At 32.3% G+C, this 19532-nt stretch overlaps 1 protein-coding gene across 4 annotated transcripts in view; it reads right to left on the bottom strand.

The window, feature by feature from the left end:
• PTBP2 (polypyrimidine tract binding protein 2) overlaps positions 1-19532 on the bottom strand; it is an 86564-nt gene that overhangs the window by 4147 nt on the left and 62885 nt on the right. For 2 of the 4 annotated variants that reach the window (XM_004752541.3, XM_004752542.3), the window contains exons 9-11: positions 4838-4992; positions 3322-3355; positions 2812-2904 (exon numbers count right to left, since the gene is read on the bottom strand). In XM_004752541.3, coding sequence (XP_004752598.1) covers positions 2812-2904; positions 3322-3355; positions 4838-4992 — 282 coding nt within the window. The remainder of the gene's footprint in view (positions 1-2811; positions 2905-3321; positions 3356-4837; positions 4993-19532) is intronic. The other 2 variants (XM_004752543.3, XM_004752544.3) reach the window with 1 other exon arrangement.

The following is a 19532-nucleotide window of genomic DNA, read 5'->3' as shown; positions in this document are numbered from 1 at the left end:
TTCCATAGTTTGGCTACCGTGGAGATCAAGAAGATGTGGTATATATACACAATGAAATACTATGCAGCCATCAAAAGAAATAAAATCTTGCCATTTGCGACAACATGGATGAACTAGAGCGTATCATGCTTAGCGAAATAAGTCAAGCAGAGAAAGACAACTATCATATGATCTCCCTATTATGAGGAAGTGGTGATGCAACATGGGGGCTTAAGTGGGTAGAAGAAGAATCAATGAAACAAGATGGAATTGGGAGGGAGACAAACCATAAGTGACTCTTAATCTCACAAAACAAACTGAGGGTTGCTGGGGGGAGGGGGGTTGGGAGAAGGGGGTGGGATTATGGACACTGGGGAGGGTATGTGCTTTGGTGAGTGCTATGAAGTGTGTAAACCTGGTGATTCACAGACCTGTACCCCTGGGGATAAAAACAGATGTTTATAAAAAAAAAAAAAAAAACCCACCACTTTCACTGTACTATACATATCTACTTTGTATAGTACTTTAATTGAGAAATTCTAAATATATCTTTTTGTTATCAACTCTAAATTGAGCAACAGAGAATAGGGTCTACAGGATACTTACTCTTTGCTTTACTGAAGCCTGCTTTTGTAAATATTCCCATATGCACTTAAAAGACAAATGCATAAATCTATATATGTATAATTCTGTTAAGGTAATTGTGTCATACCACTTGGAAATATTGTTTCATGATATAAGTAGATTTTTTTTATGCTTAGGAAGTAGTATGAGAGAAATACAGAGAATTAAAAGATAGTAGTGTTTAAATGTGAATGAGATTGTTGCAAACCTTAGAGGCCATGTTAAATCACTTGAGACCACAGTTTAAAGATTTGCAAACATTAAGAATTTTTTAAATAAACATTCTACCATGCCTATTTTAGTGTTTTCTTAAATTCGATGTTTTAAGAATAATTTGTATATGTTATCCTTAAATGGTATTCTGTTAAAATTCTTCTACTAAAGTTCAAAGAGTAGTAGCTCCTTCATGTTGTACTCCCAAATAGAGTCCTATGAAAACCAAAAGGAGAACAGTGCCCAGAAATAAAGCATATTAAATTTTTAAAATTCTCACTAATTTTTTTCAATATAAAGGTATTAATGGTGTGAGTAACATATATTTATGGTCATCTACTTTGGAAAAGCAAAATCTAGCAATGAGAAATATATTTACTATTACATATAGTTCAAAAAATACAATTTGTCAAAGCTTTGTTAAAAAGGCCTTAAAAGAAGCAGGCATAAAAGATTTACAAATGCTAAGTACTGTTATGCACTGAATTGTATTCTCCCAAAAGTCATATACTGAAACTCTAATCCTAGAAGACAGGGACTTTGAAAGTTAAATGAGGTCATAAGGATGAGGTCCTCATTCAGTTAGATCAGTGTCCTTATAAGAGGGAGAGAAACCCAGTGAGCTCAAAAGTCCATGTGAGGACACACGAAGAAGTAAGTCAACTGCAAGCCAGGAAGAAAGCCCTTAGAAACAATCTGCTGGCACAAGTTTCTGTTGTTTAAGTCACTCAATCTGTGATATTTTGTTTTAGCAGCCCAAACAAACTAATACAATTATAGTAAAAATTAAAATGCAACTTATATAAAATAGTCCTTATATAAAAAATATCCAGAAGAGTTTGGTTAAATTCTACATCAGGTACTTCTCAACCATGATGCCTATATATCCTTTATATGAAGGGTAATGCCACCCACAGCTCACACAGTGATGGAAAAAATGAAACATCTGAGAAAGCTTTAATGCTTTGTAAAATGTTACTTACAAATGGCCATGACTACCCCTACCAGAGCACAGACATACACACAGCAGAAGAAACATTTATTAGGCATCTAGGACATGATTAGCACTTTTATAAATCTTTCACTGAAGATGGATATCTCCATTTTAAAAAGTAGAGAGCCAGATGTATAGTTTTACATGTTGTCTGAGCTACCATGATAGCTGGTAGGAAATAATGAAATTCAAACTTACTTTTCTATCTGCTACCAAAGGCCAAATATATCACACTGTTCAAGTTTATGAGTTTAACTGGGTGCTAAGAGGAAAAATACATAGCCCTCACATGAAAAATGACAAATTTCAGAATTAACAATGTGAAAACAAGCAACATGAGGCATCATCATCCCTGAATCTCAATGAAAAGAATTATAAGAACATGATATTTACAGTCTTAGCTCACTGTGAATATGCAGTTGTATTCCAGATTCATGTGATCTGACTTTGTATATAAAGACAAATGAAACATGAATTATTTACTTAAGTAGAGAATATATGTGTAATTTGACTCAAGTACATTTTAAAATTCCAAAAGGGATTACCAATGGTATATGTGGCACAAGTTTTTCATTTTGTAAAAACCCAGTATCTCTAAAATACATTTTACATGTGACTCTCTCCGTTACTAAGTTTAGACAAATACTTAGAATAATTAAAATCAGGATTCCATAGATTATATGAACACTTAACTTCTATTATAGAGAGTAACCAGGAAAGAAAAATACTAAAGATCTTTAATGTAAGTAGTATCATTATTACTGTTACTGCAATTTTGGACTCCAAACCTTTTTCCATTAGATTGTACTTAAGGATTGGTAAGAGGACAGCAGAATATGCAAACATGTTCATCATGTATAAATACATTAAAATAAGAAAATTAACATGACATTTTGAGCTCAGCTATAAAAAAGAATGATTTTCTACTTCCATAAAGGGGTTTGTTTTTATTAACAGATTCAGATTTAAAGATGTATAGCTAACACACAGTTTAATCTTACCAAGTTGTGATTGGTTTCCATCAGCCATCTGTATCAGAGCACTGTCTTTCTTATTGTATAAAATCTTCACACGCTGCACATCTCCATAAACACCTTTTTTGGAGCCACAGAGAGGTAATCCAAAAATGGAATTAATTTTACATGCAAGTCAGCTGAAGATTATCTTTCTGACATATTAATGAAACATTCAGACATCAACATGATCACTCATTCAAACTCATCATTCTCACAAATGAATAAAGAAGATCAAGATTTTGAACAGTGAATTTTGAAAAGAATAATTTTTGATAAACCCTCAAAGCTATGTGAATGATATTAAATTAAAGACCATGCAAAATAAATCAGCATGCATTAAAACAAATTTTGTGTCTATGGAGAGTTTTAAATAGCAAAGAAAAATAGCAAAAGATTTACTATTCAACTTTAAGCCAAAGTGCTAGCTACAAATAAGAATTAAGGTGAAACAAAAATCAAATCAATAATAAAAGTATAGTGCTAACAATAACATACCGAAGAGGGTAAACAGACTTTGGGGCGTAACCATCTTTAGAAGGAGAGAAGAGCAAGCAGCGTAAGACAAGAAGAGAGAAGAGTCGAGGAAGAGCGGAGATGAACAGATCATCCATAACGAAGGGTGGTTCCCGCAGAATGGTGAGGTGGTCATGGATCATGGTTCAAGGCGGTTAATTGGGGCAAGTTGGTCCGAGGAACATTTGTTCAAGCACAGAAGCATGAACATAGGGAATGGAGACAGGGAATGAAGACAAGGACAAGGAAAATAAAGGATAAGACAGGGAAGGGAATGGGCATTTGGGAAAAGACAAGGAAAGGGAAGGTGAACACACAGGGGAAAGGATGAAATGGGGAAGGGAAACAGCAATGCAGAAGAAAAAAATAAGGAATTGGGGAACAAAAAAAAAATAAAATATAGGTCAGTACATAGGAAATGCAGGAATTTGGTCAGAAAATGGTTGGTTTATGTACTGTACAAGAAAAACTGAGTAAAATGTAGTCATCCAAGACAAATATGGGTAAAGTACATCTATATCAAAGAGTAAATTACAGCATTTCATCTCAACATAGGGAAGGAAAGCATGCACAGGAATTTTAAACTTTGAACTTTAACTGCATAAGCATGGCTGGTTATGAAATGCAGGCAAAATTCTTAAAAGAAAAACAAAGGCACTCTGATTCAAACATTTTAGCATGCAGAACTGTGAATGACAACAGTATTAAATGATAAAATAAGCTTAATGTTCGTATTAACAGAGGCCAATTAAAAATGAAACAAATATTAAAATTGGACATTGTAAACTGATACATTGAGCTTCCCACATTTCATACCAGCTTTCATAGCAATCAAAATAAAATATACCAGACATAAAATGTACAACTAAAGAAAATAACTCAGCAATAAATTTTATTTAACGGGGGAGGGGGGGATAAAGTTGAAAATTATTTTTAGAAGACAATGACTAATAACTGCAAAGAAAAAATTACTAAGAAAGACTGGAAGATTGCCTCGTCAAGATCTTTGGAAGAACCTTCAAAGAAAAATGTATTAGAGTAGTTCACATAAAATAAGATTTAAAAAAATGCAATGACACATAAGCATGAAATGAACAAGCAAATAATTAGAAAAGGCAAAGAACAAAATTGTTTTACAGTTAAATCTGCAAATTAGATCACATTTGCCTTTGAGAACAACAAAAAGAAAAAGCAATACTATAGTACTTCACCATATTTTTCTTAGGAAAAATAGGTAGTTAGGTTAAAAATAATAATAATAATAATAATAATAGTAAATATATATATATATATAGATAGATAGATAGATATGACTGTCTAAGGAAATATTACCTAAACAAATACATAGATTTTATTCAGAAGTAGAAACATACAGAAAATACTTTGACTAATGAATGTACATAAAAAGAAAGGCAAGTGCAAAATGAAATAAACATGAGAAACTTACACAAATGAAATGGAGTTAAAAAAATGAACATTAGAAAATTATTTTACTAACCTCTTCATTTAAATTGCTAACCAACAGGACTGTATTGCCACCAGCTGAGACTCCAGGCATACCCACTCGGCCAGCAGCAGCTGCAGCAGCTGCTGCAGCAGCATTTGGAATAGCCAAAGGACTCAGAGCTCCTGGAACAGCTGCAACAGGAAGCCCTAATTTTAAAATAAAGCATATTTTACGAAACACACACAAGTCGTTTACAAAAACCAATTTAAGCACGATGGCTGCGTGGCTTAGGGCTGACCATTCCAAATGGTTCCTGAAAGTTAATTTTTATAACATTTAGAAAAATGGTTTGCTAATAATGTAGCAGAGAAAATTAACTGGTTTCAATGAAATCATTAAATATTAGGGCTAAGGTACATACCTGTAGTATGCTAAAAAATTAAATACACAATATTCCATTTCCTATGGAAAAGCAAACAAAGCATAAAGAATATGATATTTCTAAGTCAGAAACCTGAAAAATTCACTTCCATGGTTTATACCGAGTAGGCACATCTAAAATAAATATCTTCAACAATAACTCAACATACTATACAAATGCTATCTTCTTCATAAATTCACATGTGATTACAGCTTATGAAACAAATATAATAAGTTCTTCAGTTCTTGGGGACATATCACCCGGAACATCATTATTTAATTCATTCAAATGACCTAAAGAAAAACTTCCGAAAGTTTATTTGCCTTAATTTCACACTCAAGTAGTTATAATGAACACAACAAATTTCTCAAACACATTTCCCCAGTCTGTTAATACACAAGCTTTCTCTTTCTTCCTATCTTTAGCCTACCAGTTTTAACATTTCATTATTTCTGTTGCTCTACTTTCCAGTCTTACTGTTGTTCTAGCATCTTTAAGATACTTCATTTATTCTAGAGAGAATTTTGTCTCAACCTTTTTTATCCACATTGTAATTAATAAACCACAAATCCTTCCCTCCCTTCAATTCTTAGATGCCAGTTTATATCTCAATAAATACTAGTTCACTAATCAATTATTTTTCTCCTTCCCATGAAAAAGGAAACATCCAACCTACGTGAAGTTAATGCATGACATACCTGGATAGACATGGCCCTGAGTACTGCTGTCCCGTTAAGTTCATGTTTTATTTCTTCTTTTCTCTTTCCACCAGCCTTCTTGTATATGTCATAAGGATGTGCTGTCGCCTTTGGTTTCAGATCTCTTTAATATTTTAGCCAAGTTTTTTTAAAATCTTTTTACTTTATAGAAACTATGATTTCACTGACAGTCTGAAGGGTTGAGATTCACAATTCCTAATCTCTTCAGTTCCTACAAATTTTTCCCTCCAATTTCTTTTTATTTTTTCTCTCTAAGCAGTTCAACAGTGGAATAATACTTTTTTTTTTCCAATCTTTTTGTGGATGAGTTTTAATGCCTTTTGCCCACTTTTCCAGATTCCCCTTTTTTCTTATTTCTCCATTTTCTTTTTTAGATTTTACTCTGTTATGGAAATTATCCAACATTAAAGAGAGAGACCGAGAGAGACACACACTAGAATAACAAACCCCACATACCCATCACACTGGTTTATCAAGTATTAACTCATGGCACTCATGGCCAATCTTGTTCCATCCACTCATCCATTTTATGTATTTATTATTTATTCTTTCATCCTTTTTATTTTAAAAGTAAATCCCAGAAAATATTTAAAATAAAAACTTATGTCGTTAGTAGTCTTTGATGCCTTTTTGGATTCACTAGTGTGAATCTTTGTAACCAACTATTCTACAGCATGTCGAACTTCCCCATTTTAAATACTGTAGTTCTCATTATACCTTACAGGTTGCTTCCATTTAACATTCAATGTATATCTTAATTTGCTGCCAATGACAAGTATACAGATATATTACCAATTCTTACACATACACTCACTGTAATTTTGTTTTTGAACACTCTTAGAAAATGACCCCTCCCCCTCCTCTTTTAATTATCATTTCTTGAAAGTATTTTTCAGATAGTTGTGGCTGAATGAATGTACATAGCATTCAACTTAAGTCGGTAACACAATTATTCAATAGTGGCAGAAACTCTAGAGGTAGGCATTGCATTGTCAAGTCATTCCCTTGTTTCCCTGTGTTTCATTGGCTACTCTTCAGTAGAAAAAATAACTTAAAATTCTGTTAAATTCCTTGGTCTTAATGGGATCCAGTCAGTGGCCTAAGATAAATACCAGCAACAATACATGGCGTGCAGAAGAAAAAAGTTCGGTATTAATTCTCAAATTTCGTTAAGAATAAAATATTTTTTAAAAATCCATCAAAGACACCTAAGCAGCTCTTCTCCACAACCAAAAATTAAATCAGTTTAATTTCTGGTTTCATTTCCAACTCTACCAAACACTTTTTAGGTCTTCCTAACCCAAAATAATTTACTGAACTAATTATAATTAGATACCAAAATTAATATTAAAAATTCCTAAATCCCTAACATTTTTCCCTGTAAATCTCTTGACTCTTACCACCGTCTTCTGTTTATTAAAACAATCCTATTTATCTAATAGAATTGTCTTCAACTTTGTATCCCCACACTGAAAAAGTTCTCAATCTTTTAGGTCTCAGGACCCCTTTACACTCTTAGAAATTACTGAGGAACACAAAGACCTTTTGTTTGAGTTATATCAATTGACACATCAGAAATAAAAACCAAGAACTGTTTTAAAAAGAACAAGAACACATACAAGAACACATGATCATATATTCTATTAGCCTTCAGAGAAATGTATGCTAGGTGAGAGTAAGAGTCAAAAGACAAATAATATTTTGGTATTATCATGAATATAGTTTTGATTTTGCTAAGAGTCTGAGAGATCTCCAGATATTCCGTGAACCACTGCCATGTATACTTCATATGATGTTTTATTCATATGTGGTTCTGAAGAAATACAAGAGAATTAAAAAGATACATTTATTCATTTCAAAGAAAATGCTGTAATAGAGTTAGGGTATATTAAAAAAAAAAAAGAAAGAAAGAAAGAAAAAGAAAAAAGAATGCGAGACACACAGACAGATTACAAACTACTGACACTTCCAGAATTAAGTTCCAAGTCATCTATTACTCGTCTTTCCCTGTGGACATTTCAAGGAAAATTATTAATTCATGAAATATAAAATACCAATCTACCTAAATTTGACATATCAATCTAAACAAGACAGTCTAAGCTTAATACTTCATTTTTGCAGAAAGCTTCTGAAATACATCTCTACAATGTCAATATACAATAATCTCATGAAAATTTCACCAAAATATTCAAAGGTGACAGAAAATATTTTCAAAGAACCTTTAAATATTCAAGACAATTGTTTTTTGAAATACATTTTCTGTTGAAATTTGGGTTTCATAATGAAGATAGGTAACTTGGAGGCACAGTATTTTTTAGAACATTAAGATTTATGGAACAATGATCACTGAAGACTTAAGAAAGAACCGAAATTAATCTAAAATATTAACTAAAAATTAAAAGTCCAGGCTGGAATCCTTTTTAGTGTGACAGACTGCAAGACTTTTTTTTAAATGCCACCTTTAATTAAACAACACTGCACTTTAGTAACAGTAAGACTGCAAATTTTCTAGTGAGAAAAATGGGCTCAAAGGAGATACAATTTACCTCCTTCCTATAAAGAGATAATGTGAAGCTTAGCAAAAAGTGAAATGTTAATTGTGAGAGCCCCACTGTTGTTACTACAATCCAAATGCTACTTCAATGTCTCCCCACTTTTTCATTTATTATCATGGCCACTGTGCTAGTATGTCAGGTTATGATATATTCTTCTACCAAGTCTTTTTTTTTTTTTTATTTTAGGACGCCCAGAGTATGGTGTAAGAGTACTTTAAGAGATTAGGGCAGTCATTGTCCTTGATGCAATTAGCATGTACTTTTCTTCCACTATTTCCTCCCCCAGGCTGAAAACTTAGAAAAGCTATTTAAGCCATCTTTACACAGTTCTAAATCCCTGGAATTAGTCTTCAGTTTTTACTGGACTTTTAAACCTCTAATGAACGATTCCGCAATTTCTCTCAGTATGCTCTTTTTTTAAAAATTACTATCAGAAAATTTTTTTAAAACTTAGGTTTAACCTAAATGTTTCCTACAACAAAAACAACCTACAAAATATTTCATAATGCACTATTTATACCATAATGGTAAATTCTGAAAAGTTCTGTATTGTATTTTTCATATTAACTCCTAGCTATTAAGTCAATAAACTTACCATCTTCCCTTTGTAAAAACTGTTTAAAGCATATTACATACACTGGCTCCAATAAAATTATTTTTAGCTCTAATTTTAATGATTTACATTTTAGCTAAGACATCAGGTATGCTGGAAAAAAATAATTAATGCATTTTGATGATGAGAGATTAAAAACGCCTATTCTACTTCCAGGATTGTTAGAACAATAAAATAATGTTGAAGAGCTTCATAAACTGCTATACAAAGGTATCACAGGGTTAATTTTCCATGTGAAATGATCTTCATTAGGTGGGCCATCCAGCCATTTTGAGTAATTCAGCAAGTTTATAAATTTCTCATTTTAGTTCTGACACATTATTATTACTAACCCTTCCTTCACGGAAATGGATGAACACACAGCCATGTATATGATATGAAGTCCAGTGGGATGAAGTGATTTAACTTACTTATCCCTCATTCCTTAAGGTCACATAAACATTTTTCTCAGAAGAATTAAAGAATGAAACTCTTTGTTAACTTACTTTAAACCATTTACAAGTTTATCTATGACTTTAAATAAAGTTTATATTTTAGATTTACAGAAAAACTGAAGATTCTACAGAGTTCCTATATAACCTGGGTACTTCCTATTCCCTCTATTATTAACATCTTACATTAGCATAGTATAGTTGCTCCAATTAATCAGCCAAAACTGATATATTATTATTAACTAAAGCCCATACTTCATCAGATTTATTTGGTGTGCATCTAATATCCTTTTTTGTTCCAGGATCCCATATTACATTTAGTCATGTCTCCTTCAAAAATGACAAACACTATTCTTTCCTGAAACAATCCACTCCTCCTCTTCTACCACCTTCCTTTCAATTCCTTATTTTGTCTGCTGGAATCCATCCTCCTCTATCATTAACAACTGCATTTTTATTCAATGTGTTCCTTAGGGAAACTTTTTAATTAAAAGCTTGCTTTATCCCAATGAAACTTTTCTTATAACTCTCTTGAAAAGTCATTTTTATCTCCCTAAACCCTTCCCCAAAGGAAGGAAAAAGAATGCATTATTCATCATTCTACCCTAACACCCAATGTTGCTTTCATAACTGCAGTTCTACCACCATCAATTAAGACAGATTCTGCATCCAATCATTTCTCATCAAAACAACCATCAGGCCACTAGAACATTTTCTCTCATCACAGAAAGACTTCAGCACCTGGCTTTATTTCCTCCTTCTCTCCCAGCCCATCATCATCTTGTGATAGGTCACACACCCTTAGTCCATAATTTCTTTAAAACTTCTACTCTGACAATTTTTACTACATTAATCCATTTAGCAACTTCTCTTGCCACATCTTTGATTTTTCTTTCTCTTTTTTGTCACCATTCATTTCTAGTATTTAAAATCCCCTTTCCTGACTTTATTCTTCCATCTTAATTCTCCTACTACATACAATTACTGAACCCACTTTTGGCCTCTATGTTGACTAGTTCCCTTTCTATTTTTCCTTGGCTTGATTTTACAGTATAGCCCAAGTATTTTTTTTTTTTTTAAGTGTTCTTCAGTGCCAGACATGGATAAATCCAATCTTGTATTCTAGCTAAACTTTCATCGGGGTTAAGTACTAGAGTGAAAACATTTCAATTTTAGTGTATGTGCTGCCCAAGTGAGCACTAGAGTGAAAAAACACATACAACACCCCAAAATTTATTCCACAAACATTTTGGTATTTAACACTAGCTGATATCCAAGTCTATTTTCAGGTCCCCTATAAATCCACCAGACTCAACTGCCACATCCTACTCTCAATCTTGTTATGTTCAGAAAGTCTAAGAATGAGATCAGAATTTCAAGTTTTGGGGCATCTGGGTGGCTCAGTGGGTTAAAGCCTCTGCCTTTGGCTCAGGTCATGATCCCAGTTCCTAGGATTAAGCCCCACATAGGGCTCTCTGCTAAGCCTGCTTCCCTTCCTCTCTCTCTGGCCTGCCTTTCTGCCTCTCTGTCATCTCTGTCAAATAAATAAATATAAACAAAAAAAAAAAAAAAGAATTTCAAGTTTCTCAACCAACTTAAAAAGTACTCCCTTCTTTAATCTGTTTCCCCTTTCTCCCTTTCTTCATAAAACCAAAGAATGGTGATTAGAAAGAATATGGACTACACAGCTGATAACTTCAGATCTGGCCCCCACTCCACCCTTGCATTTCCCCCGACAATTCTATGTGAGCTTGATAATAATCCCTTCTAGTTCTCAGGATGATCCTAAGCAAGCAAGTACTTTTCTATTTTTTTAGGCTCCAGCATTTAAACTATACTCTAGAACCAATCCTCTACAATCAGTTCTAGGACTTGTGCTAGCCTTAAAAACAAATACTAGGGGTGCCTGGATGGCACAGTTGGTTAAGCATCCAACTCTTGGTTTTGGCTCAGGTCATGATCTCAGGGTCTTGAGATCAACCCGTGTCAGGCTCCGCACTTAACATGGAGTCTGCTTAAGATTCTCTCTTCCTCCTCTCTTCCCCCTCCCATTCATGTTCTCTAAAATAAATAAATCTTCAAAAAACAATCCACAAAAAAAACCAAATACTAGTTTATAAATTGAGCATTCATCGTATGCCCAGCACTATACAAACTGCACTTATTAATACACTTAATCTTCACAATGGCCTTGCAACACTGTTATTATATCCATTACAAATATGGAGGTCAAGACAGTGAAGCTGAGACAGATTTTGAACTCAGGACATCTGGATTTGGAGCCCCTATGATTATATATAGTTCCTCGGTGCAAACACATCCCCTCCCACCCTGCTTTACTCCTCAACTACCAGTCCATTTCTTTTTCCTTTTTTATAGCACACTTCTTCAAAGAATAATAAATGCTTTCTTATCACATTTCTATCCTTAATCCATTTTAATTTGATTTATACCCACCCCTCATGAATAACCTTATGGGAACTACTGAACAGGAACTTCAAATTTTAATCCTATTTATTTCATCCCTCAAGTTCTTGCTTATTTTTCCCCCACAATATAAATGGGCACTGCTCAAGTCTCAATTTTAATTTCAAGCCATTAATCCTCTTGCCCTCTTATACCTGAAGAATCTTAAGCCAAGCTTTTAAAATATCACACATCTGTTCTCCCAATTCACAAGTTCATGGAACTACTGTCCAAGTTGTAGGCAGAATTTCCTACTGTCTAGTGGACTTCTCCCCTAGTTTAATTTTTTGTTGACATATCAATATTGATATTGACATATCAATAAAATGTCAAGTACTATTCTTTTATGTTTACTTTTTTCCATATGTGGTTTTCATTCACATTTCATGTCCCTGGATTAGACTCACAACGGTATCTTACTTAGAGTCTCCAGTCTCCAATATGGCTTATTAATAACTGAATGCTTGTCACTCTCTAAACATGATATATATTTTATCACATCTGCTCATGCTCTTATTTTTTATTCATAACCAATCAAATGGCCTTTGGCCCATTAAACCCTCCCAACTTCTCCTTCAGATAATGAATCTCATCATGCATTTCATTATGCTCAAATACCACACCAACTCTATTACAGATTTCACTTTGCCTCACATTAGAGCTATTCATTTGTTTGCTGCCTCCACCAGATTGTAAACCAGATTACAGAACAGAAACCCTGTAATTCTTCTGAATTCTGGCAGTGCCTAAGATAGTGCTAAAATGAATGCTGAATAATTCAATAAATGAATTAACCAGGATGCCACTGAGGTGAGGCAGAATCCTATCAGGGATATGAAATACTCATGCAATTACTTAACAAGGGTATCAGAAATATCTAGGAAGTGGGGCATAGAGAAAAGGTAGAAGAATAGTATCTTTAATCTGAAATCAAGATCAACAGGGAAAATAAAGTATAGAAGATAAAAGGGAAGCTAAACATGAAGTTAGAAAGAACTCAGAGGGGAAAAGATCAAAAAAGGGAGAATCCAAATGAGATTTCCTATATGTTTTCTAGGTGTATCTTTAGAGGAAGTAGTGAAAATCTTCTGCCTAATTTTTACCTGCTTTAGATAGAGGCACATTTTATACTGTGGTCACGAACACAGTTATTCTTCTGTTAATTATAGAAACAACAGTAACATACTTCAGAAAGGTTTTTCTTTGGTTTAGCCATACAATGTAACTGTCAACTCTTAAAAACCAACACTTTTTCATTTGAAAATCTAGAGTCTGATTTAATTTAAACCTACCTTTTATATCCAAAGGCTAAAATTGATTACTAGCCTGAAAAATATGAACAATAACACTAGGATAAATTCAAATATCTGACAGACTATCTTGAAAATGAAGGTGAATAAAATTTCTTAAAACTATAGCCGAGAATAATACAATGGGTGAACCTAACAGATTAGTTCAAGCAAAAGCTATGTGATCGTCCATTAAGAACTTTATATGAAATTTTTACCTCGGATAGTTAAAAGGCAATCTATGAATAACATTTTAGTCCTACAAGAATAAGCTTATACTATTTGAGAATGCTAGCAAATAAGTAAATATGCACCAACATGAAAATGTTATTTCTTCTAATGTTCATATCACATCTGTGGCCTGTTATACCTCCAAAGCATGCAACTACTACCAACACCTTTCCCTTGCCAAGAAAACAAAAATAATTCCAGATTTAAGATACATTCATTCAAATATTATTTTAAAAGGGCACAAAGAGTTAAACTCTCTAAAGGTTATTGTTTCAAGTTAATTTTTGACTTAGAAGTTAAAATTTTATCCACTGACAGGTATTTAAAATAAACAATTCTATTTCAGCTCATTACTTATTTTCTAAAGTAAACATTTTAAAGACTGAGAAATATTTTTAAAATTTAGCCACAGCAAAATGGAGGATAGGTCAATAATCCAAAGAATTCAACATCATTTTCTAATAATACATAAGAGAAGTTTCAACTCAACTTCTACAGTTTCTTCTTATATGTTAAAATAGAAATAAATGAGAAAGCCGAAGTTATGGAACAGTGAGTTAGTACAAGTATTTTCATAGGACTTCTGACCAAAAGTATAATTTCTACTGAACATGATAAAATACTGCTTTTCTAATTATATGGCTTTAAAATTTTTTTTTAATGTTTTATGGCATTCAGTGATACACTCTAAAAATCTATGTAGTTTAATATTTCTAGGAAATATTTCTAAAATGTTTGTGTATTTGTAAATTTAGTTTTTGTTGGACAATGACTCACAAATGTGTAACAGATGAATTATTCAGTCTGATTTTATGACCATAATTTTCTTTGCTATAATGCAGTCTTATAATGGGATATTATAGATTAGGCTTTTGCAAAAATTAGGATTTTGGTTTTTAAGTTTTAATGTACATTTTGTGAAAACAAAGATACAAATTCAGTTTACTATATTTTGGTTTGCAACATATATATATATACATATATATATATATATTTTGTATTCAATTTTGAAGGGACATATGAACAATACCCTTGGTTTTGCAATCATAAAATAATCAGGTTAAACATGGAATGGGCTGGGCAACAAAAAACAATGTCTTAGCAACAGAAAATACCTTAGTATATGCGGGAAAAAGGAAATTAGTATATGGGGGGAAATTAGTATATGGGGGAAAATTAAAATTATAGCACTTACATATTGACTACATGTATAACACTGTTCTATTATTAGCTCCAGGGAGAAAAGGAGACAGGCTAAAAGGCCCAGCTAATCTGTAGTATATTTTATTCAATTGTTTGTTAGGAGCATGAACTTTGGAGCCAGACTGCCAGAATGCCTAACTATCTCAGCCACTCACTAATTATGGGACTATGAGCAAACTGCTTATCTTTTTGTGTCCCACTTCCCAAATCTATGAAGTGGGGGACAATAAGAATAACTTCTTTTAGGGATAATGTAAGGATTAACTCATAATGGCTAAGAATGATACAGGCACTTAATACATAGCCAAGAAATGGCTAGTGATTAGTATCCATATGTATCAGACAAACTTTTGGTTCCAGGCATTGAGACCATTTCATTCTAAGCCATGTATTTTGTTTTTTGCTACAAAATATATGAAATAAAGAACTGTAGCAATTAAGGTGGCACCTAAGTAACTCCTTTCAAACTAGTAATTTTCTAAGTATTTATTCCTATCACAGGAATGACCCCTAAAGACAGTGCAGTCAAATTTTTATAGGCAAAACAAATAGTGGTAGAAAAAACAGCTAATTCCTTCCACCAACACCAATCATCTAAAAGACCCCACTTTTTACAAACTGGTATAGTGTACCCTTAAAACTCATTTCTACCAGTGTTTCTTTTTAGGAAAGTCTACTTAATGGCCTACGTATCACAATAACTAACTGAAAATAGCCTTATAAAATACTGAGAAATACTTGAAAATACCAAGTGATAATTTTGTTCTTCCTAATCTCTGTGGACACTGAATTGTTCAGTAGAAAAACAAGTAAGAATTTCCAAATGATATTCAACTTGGAAGATACTGAAACAGCTTAAATTTACTAAATACCTAATAATGAATGTTTTATTTTCTAAAAATACACACATGGGAAAACATAGGTATCACTTAAATATAAGAAAATATATGAGTACTGCTCTATTAGCTCACTGCTACCTACTAATTAAGTTCGAATTAGTCTAGCTTTGCAGTTTCCTCACCAATCTACTGAAATAGCATACAGTAAGACAGCAATGTTTCACAAAAGATGTTTGTTTTTACTGCACATCCCACAGAATATTTAAAAAGTATAAATAGACTACAAATACACATGAATACAAGGAAAAACACCACCTGAGGTATTTTAATCCTTTGAGAAAACAACTCACACTGATCTGTAGATCATTTTTTCTCACACTTAGCTACAAGAGAGGAGAGATTTATTTCTATTGGTATTTAGTAAGGAAATACTACTGCTTTCTTTATTTTAGGAGGATGAATTCCTTCCTGAGAGAAACATACTAAATTTTAATTAACTTTGTTTAGTCCCTTATCTACCACCCATTCCCTTTTTTGGACCACTAAGTAAGACCAAAATAAAAAATAATTATTACATTAATAAACAAAACTACTCACCTCTGGACTAAAGTCACTATCTCAAATCACTCTGGGGCTACCAGAACCTGAAGGCAACCTGCAGTCTATAAAGTTTAAAGGAGTACTAGGAAGAATCTAGGCTGTACCAATTCACATACTGGTTTAAATAATTAATAAAAAACAAAAACAAAAACAAAAACAAAGCTGGGCATCAATTTCTTCCAGGAAAAACCAACAAATAAATCCAACAAATAAATGCAACAATTTAACTGTCCTGTACAAATTGTATTACAAAGTAAATAGACCTAGTTGATGAAGGAAAACTCTTTTAAAGATTTTCAACTAATGTAAAGATATATGTGAATTAGGGGGGAAAGGCAACATTCGCAACTCCCAAATGAAATAAATTAAGGCACAATTCATTGGTGGATACTTAAACCATAAGTAGAAAAATACAATGGAAGGATCAGAATGTCACCACCTGAACCACAATCCATCTTAAAGCATCACTAAACATGGGATAACCAGATGTTTTATGAAACACAAGAATACCTATGAAGTATTCTTGCTGAAAAATATGAATAAATAACAGAACCTAAATCTAATGAAGCTTTTGGAGCTAAATTCTGGTTTACATAAAAAATGCCAATGGATGGAGGAACAGGTTACGATGACACTACAAAGAACAGCCACACCAATCAAGACTAAAGGATTTTTTCTCAAAATAACTAGGTTTCTTCATTAAGTCAGTGGAACTGAGGGTGAAGATGGAGAGGACTACCACAGATTAACAGTCTTAGAAGAAATAACAACCAAATGCTATCTATGGCCCTTGAGAAGATCCTATTCTGAACAAATCAACTCTTAAAATACATTTTTTTGAGACAACTGGGGAAATTGAAGATGGATTGGGTATTCAATGACATTAAGAAATCACTGTCAAATTTGATGGGTATGATAATCATATTATGGTTTGATAAGAAAATGTCACTATTTTAAAGATATTATGATGATGTTTGAGATGACATGACATGATGTCAAGGATGTGCTTCAAAATACAATAGAAAAAATGAACAGATGAAACAAGTGTAGAAACTACTAAATCAAGATGATGAGAATGTGGGATTCACTATATTGCTATATAATGACTGAACTCTGACAGTAGAAACTTTTTTAAAAATTACCATGATAACCCACTCAAAAGTAACAAGTGTCAGAAATCATTTAAAAATAGCTTTCAAAGAAAATTTCAAAGCTTATTTGTTAATTTTATGTATCATGAACACATAGAAAAAAATAAATTCAAATTATCAGCTAAACAATTAATCAGAACAATTATACAAAGATATATTTATTTGGCATGAATAAAACGTAGAAGTATAAAATACTATTCAATAGCTATTAAGAAGTTTCTTTTGAGAACACTCTTAACTTTGCTAAAAAGCTAAAACTTAGGATCTAAAAATTACAAACTTCTCAATAGCAGTAATTATCAATTCACATTACATAGTAAAACCATCTTGAGATCTTAAAAAACTACAAACTCCTAGGAGACTCTATTCAAGATTCTCAAGTCTAGGGTAGGGCCTGGTGATTTCTGTGTGCAGAAAAACCTAAGACACTATTAAATGGAACTACAGATTTGCCTTTACGAACAAAGGTTTATTATACTTTCTCCATTATCAATTATTTTAAGGTCAACATATATCTCATAAAAAACTTGTTTAGCCTTTCTGTTAAGGCCATAAGATGGCTGACTGCTACTTTATTCAACTCAAAATGCACAGAAAGCTTTAATATAAGTATCCTTGTATATATTATCTTCCCTAATTTTTAAAAGGTAGACAACATGATCATGAAAAATTATTTCTAGAAATTTTTTCTAAAAGTGAGCCACCCCTTAATAAATTAACTACACTTCTTAAACATGATAAAATGATCATAGTAACAATGTCTCAATTTATAAATCTCAAGAATTTTTATCATCTTGTTCTATGAAGTAGAATATGTGAATAATTAATACTCTGCCAGGTTTTGATTATGTATTTAGATGTCAGATTTCCAATTAATTACAAAGCCCTCAGTCTTCCTTCCTGGAAAAAATTCTATTTTCTGAGACACTGTAATCCTTAGTTACCAAAAGAAAAAAGAGAAGCTAAGTATAAAAGCTAGTCTTAATAAAATTACTGTGTAAAATAAACCAATTAAAATGTATTATTGTATTGATTCCAAATTCAGTCAAGTTCTTAGATATAAAAATTATACAAGGAAAAGTGAATCCCCCTAAATATTTGCAGAAAAGAAGCATCACTTAAGTACTTGTGTTCTTATACAATCTTTGAAACAAAGGAAGATCTATTATTTCATTTTGAACAAGTACTGAGGAAGACTCAGCAGGAAATGGATCCCATCGATACTAGGGAGTTGTATGCTGAAGTCACCTGACTTATTAAATTTCACTGGAGACAAATAAGCATAGAGAAGATTTAGTTACCATTCCAGAAAACATGACTTCACTAAGGTAATACTGGATGTTACTATAAAGGGTGTTTGAAAACTACTTTAAAAGGCAAAACATAGATGGTTCCTTTTATAAAGATGACAATATCCAAAAATGTATGGGGAAAAAAGTTAACTTCATGTTCCATAAATGGATATTTTTGGATTGAGATAAATTATTAAAAAATAATTTTTCTATAAACTGGCTAGTCTTAAATATTGTAATATCAAGTTGGAGACTCAGCTTATACTAAGTATGAATACCCTTAATACACACTTTACATGTATTGTACATCCCAACAGAAAGAACCTAGACAACCAATTCAGAGACTTGGAAAATGTCTAATAAGCACTTAAAAATTCTAAGTTGGCTCATAAAATAATAAAGATTAAAACAATTTGACACATTCCTATTCCTATCTAATTAATATCCTAGCAAATCCAAAAAATAATAGTCAATGCTGGTAAACAAGAAAGTGGAATAGCCAGTCTCATATACCATTCATATTAGTTTAGTATCATCTTTCTAGAAATAAATTTGCAGTAAGAATCAGGAGTCTCTAACATTTTCTTTGATCCAATAAATCTAGCTCTAGAAATCTAGTCTCAGGAAATAATCTGAAAGATAAAAATGTTATTCACAGGGTGTTTGCCACAATGCCATGTTTATATTTTAAAAAGTATGGAAGTAAGTTAAATGTCCAATAAAGGTACTTTCAAAAGTACTACAAATCCACTAGCATGCTAGACAGCTATTAAATTTTTTAAAAATTCTTACTAAAATAGTAATTACAATAAAACATAATAAAGAACTGCACATAGTAATTTTAATTTTGTACAAAAATATGTTTTTACACAGAAAATGAAAAAAATTGTTACCTCTTGTAAATTATCAAAACTACCAAAGTCCATACTATCATTT

Source organism: Mustela putorius, unplaced genomic scaffold (genome assembly GCF_011764305.1).
Source record: "Mustela putorius furo isolate JIRA1106 unplaced genomic scaffold, ASM1176430v1.1 tig00003853_pilon_pilon_pilon, whole genome shotgun sequence".
Taxonomy (NCBI): Eukaryota; Metazoa; Chordata; class Mammalia; order Carnivora; family Mustelidae; genus Mustela; species Mustela putorius.
Note: the sequence above shows the minus strand (reverse complement) of the source record. Positions and strands in the feature narration are given on the sequence as shown.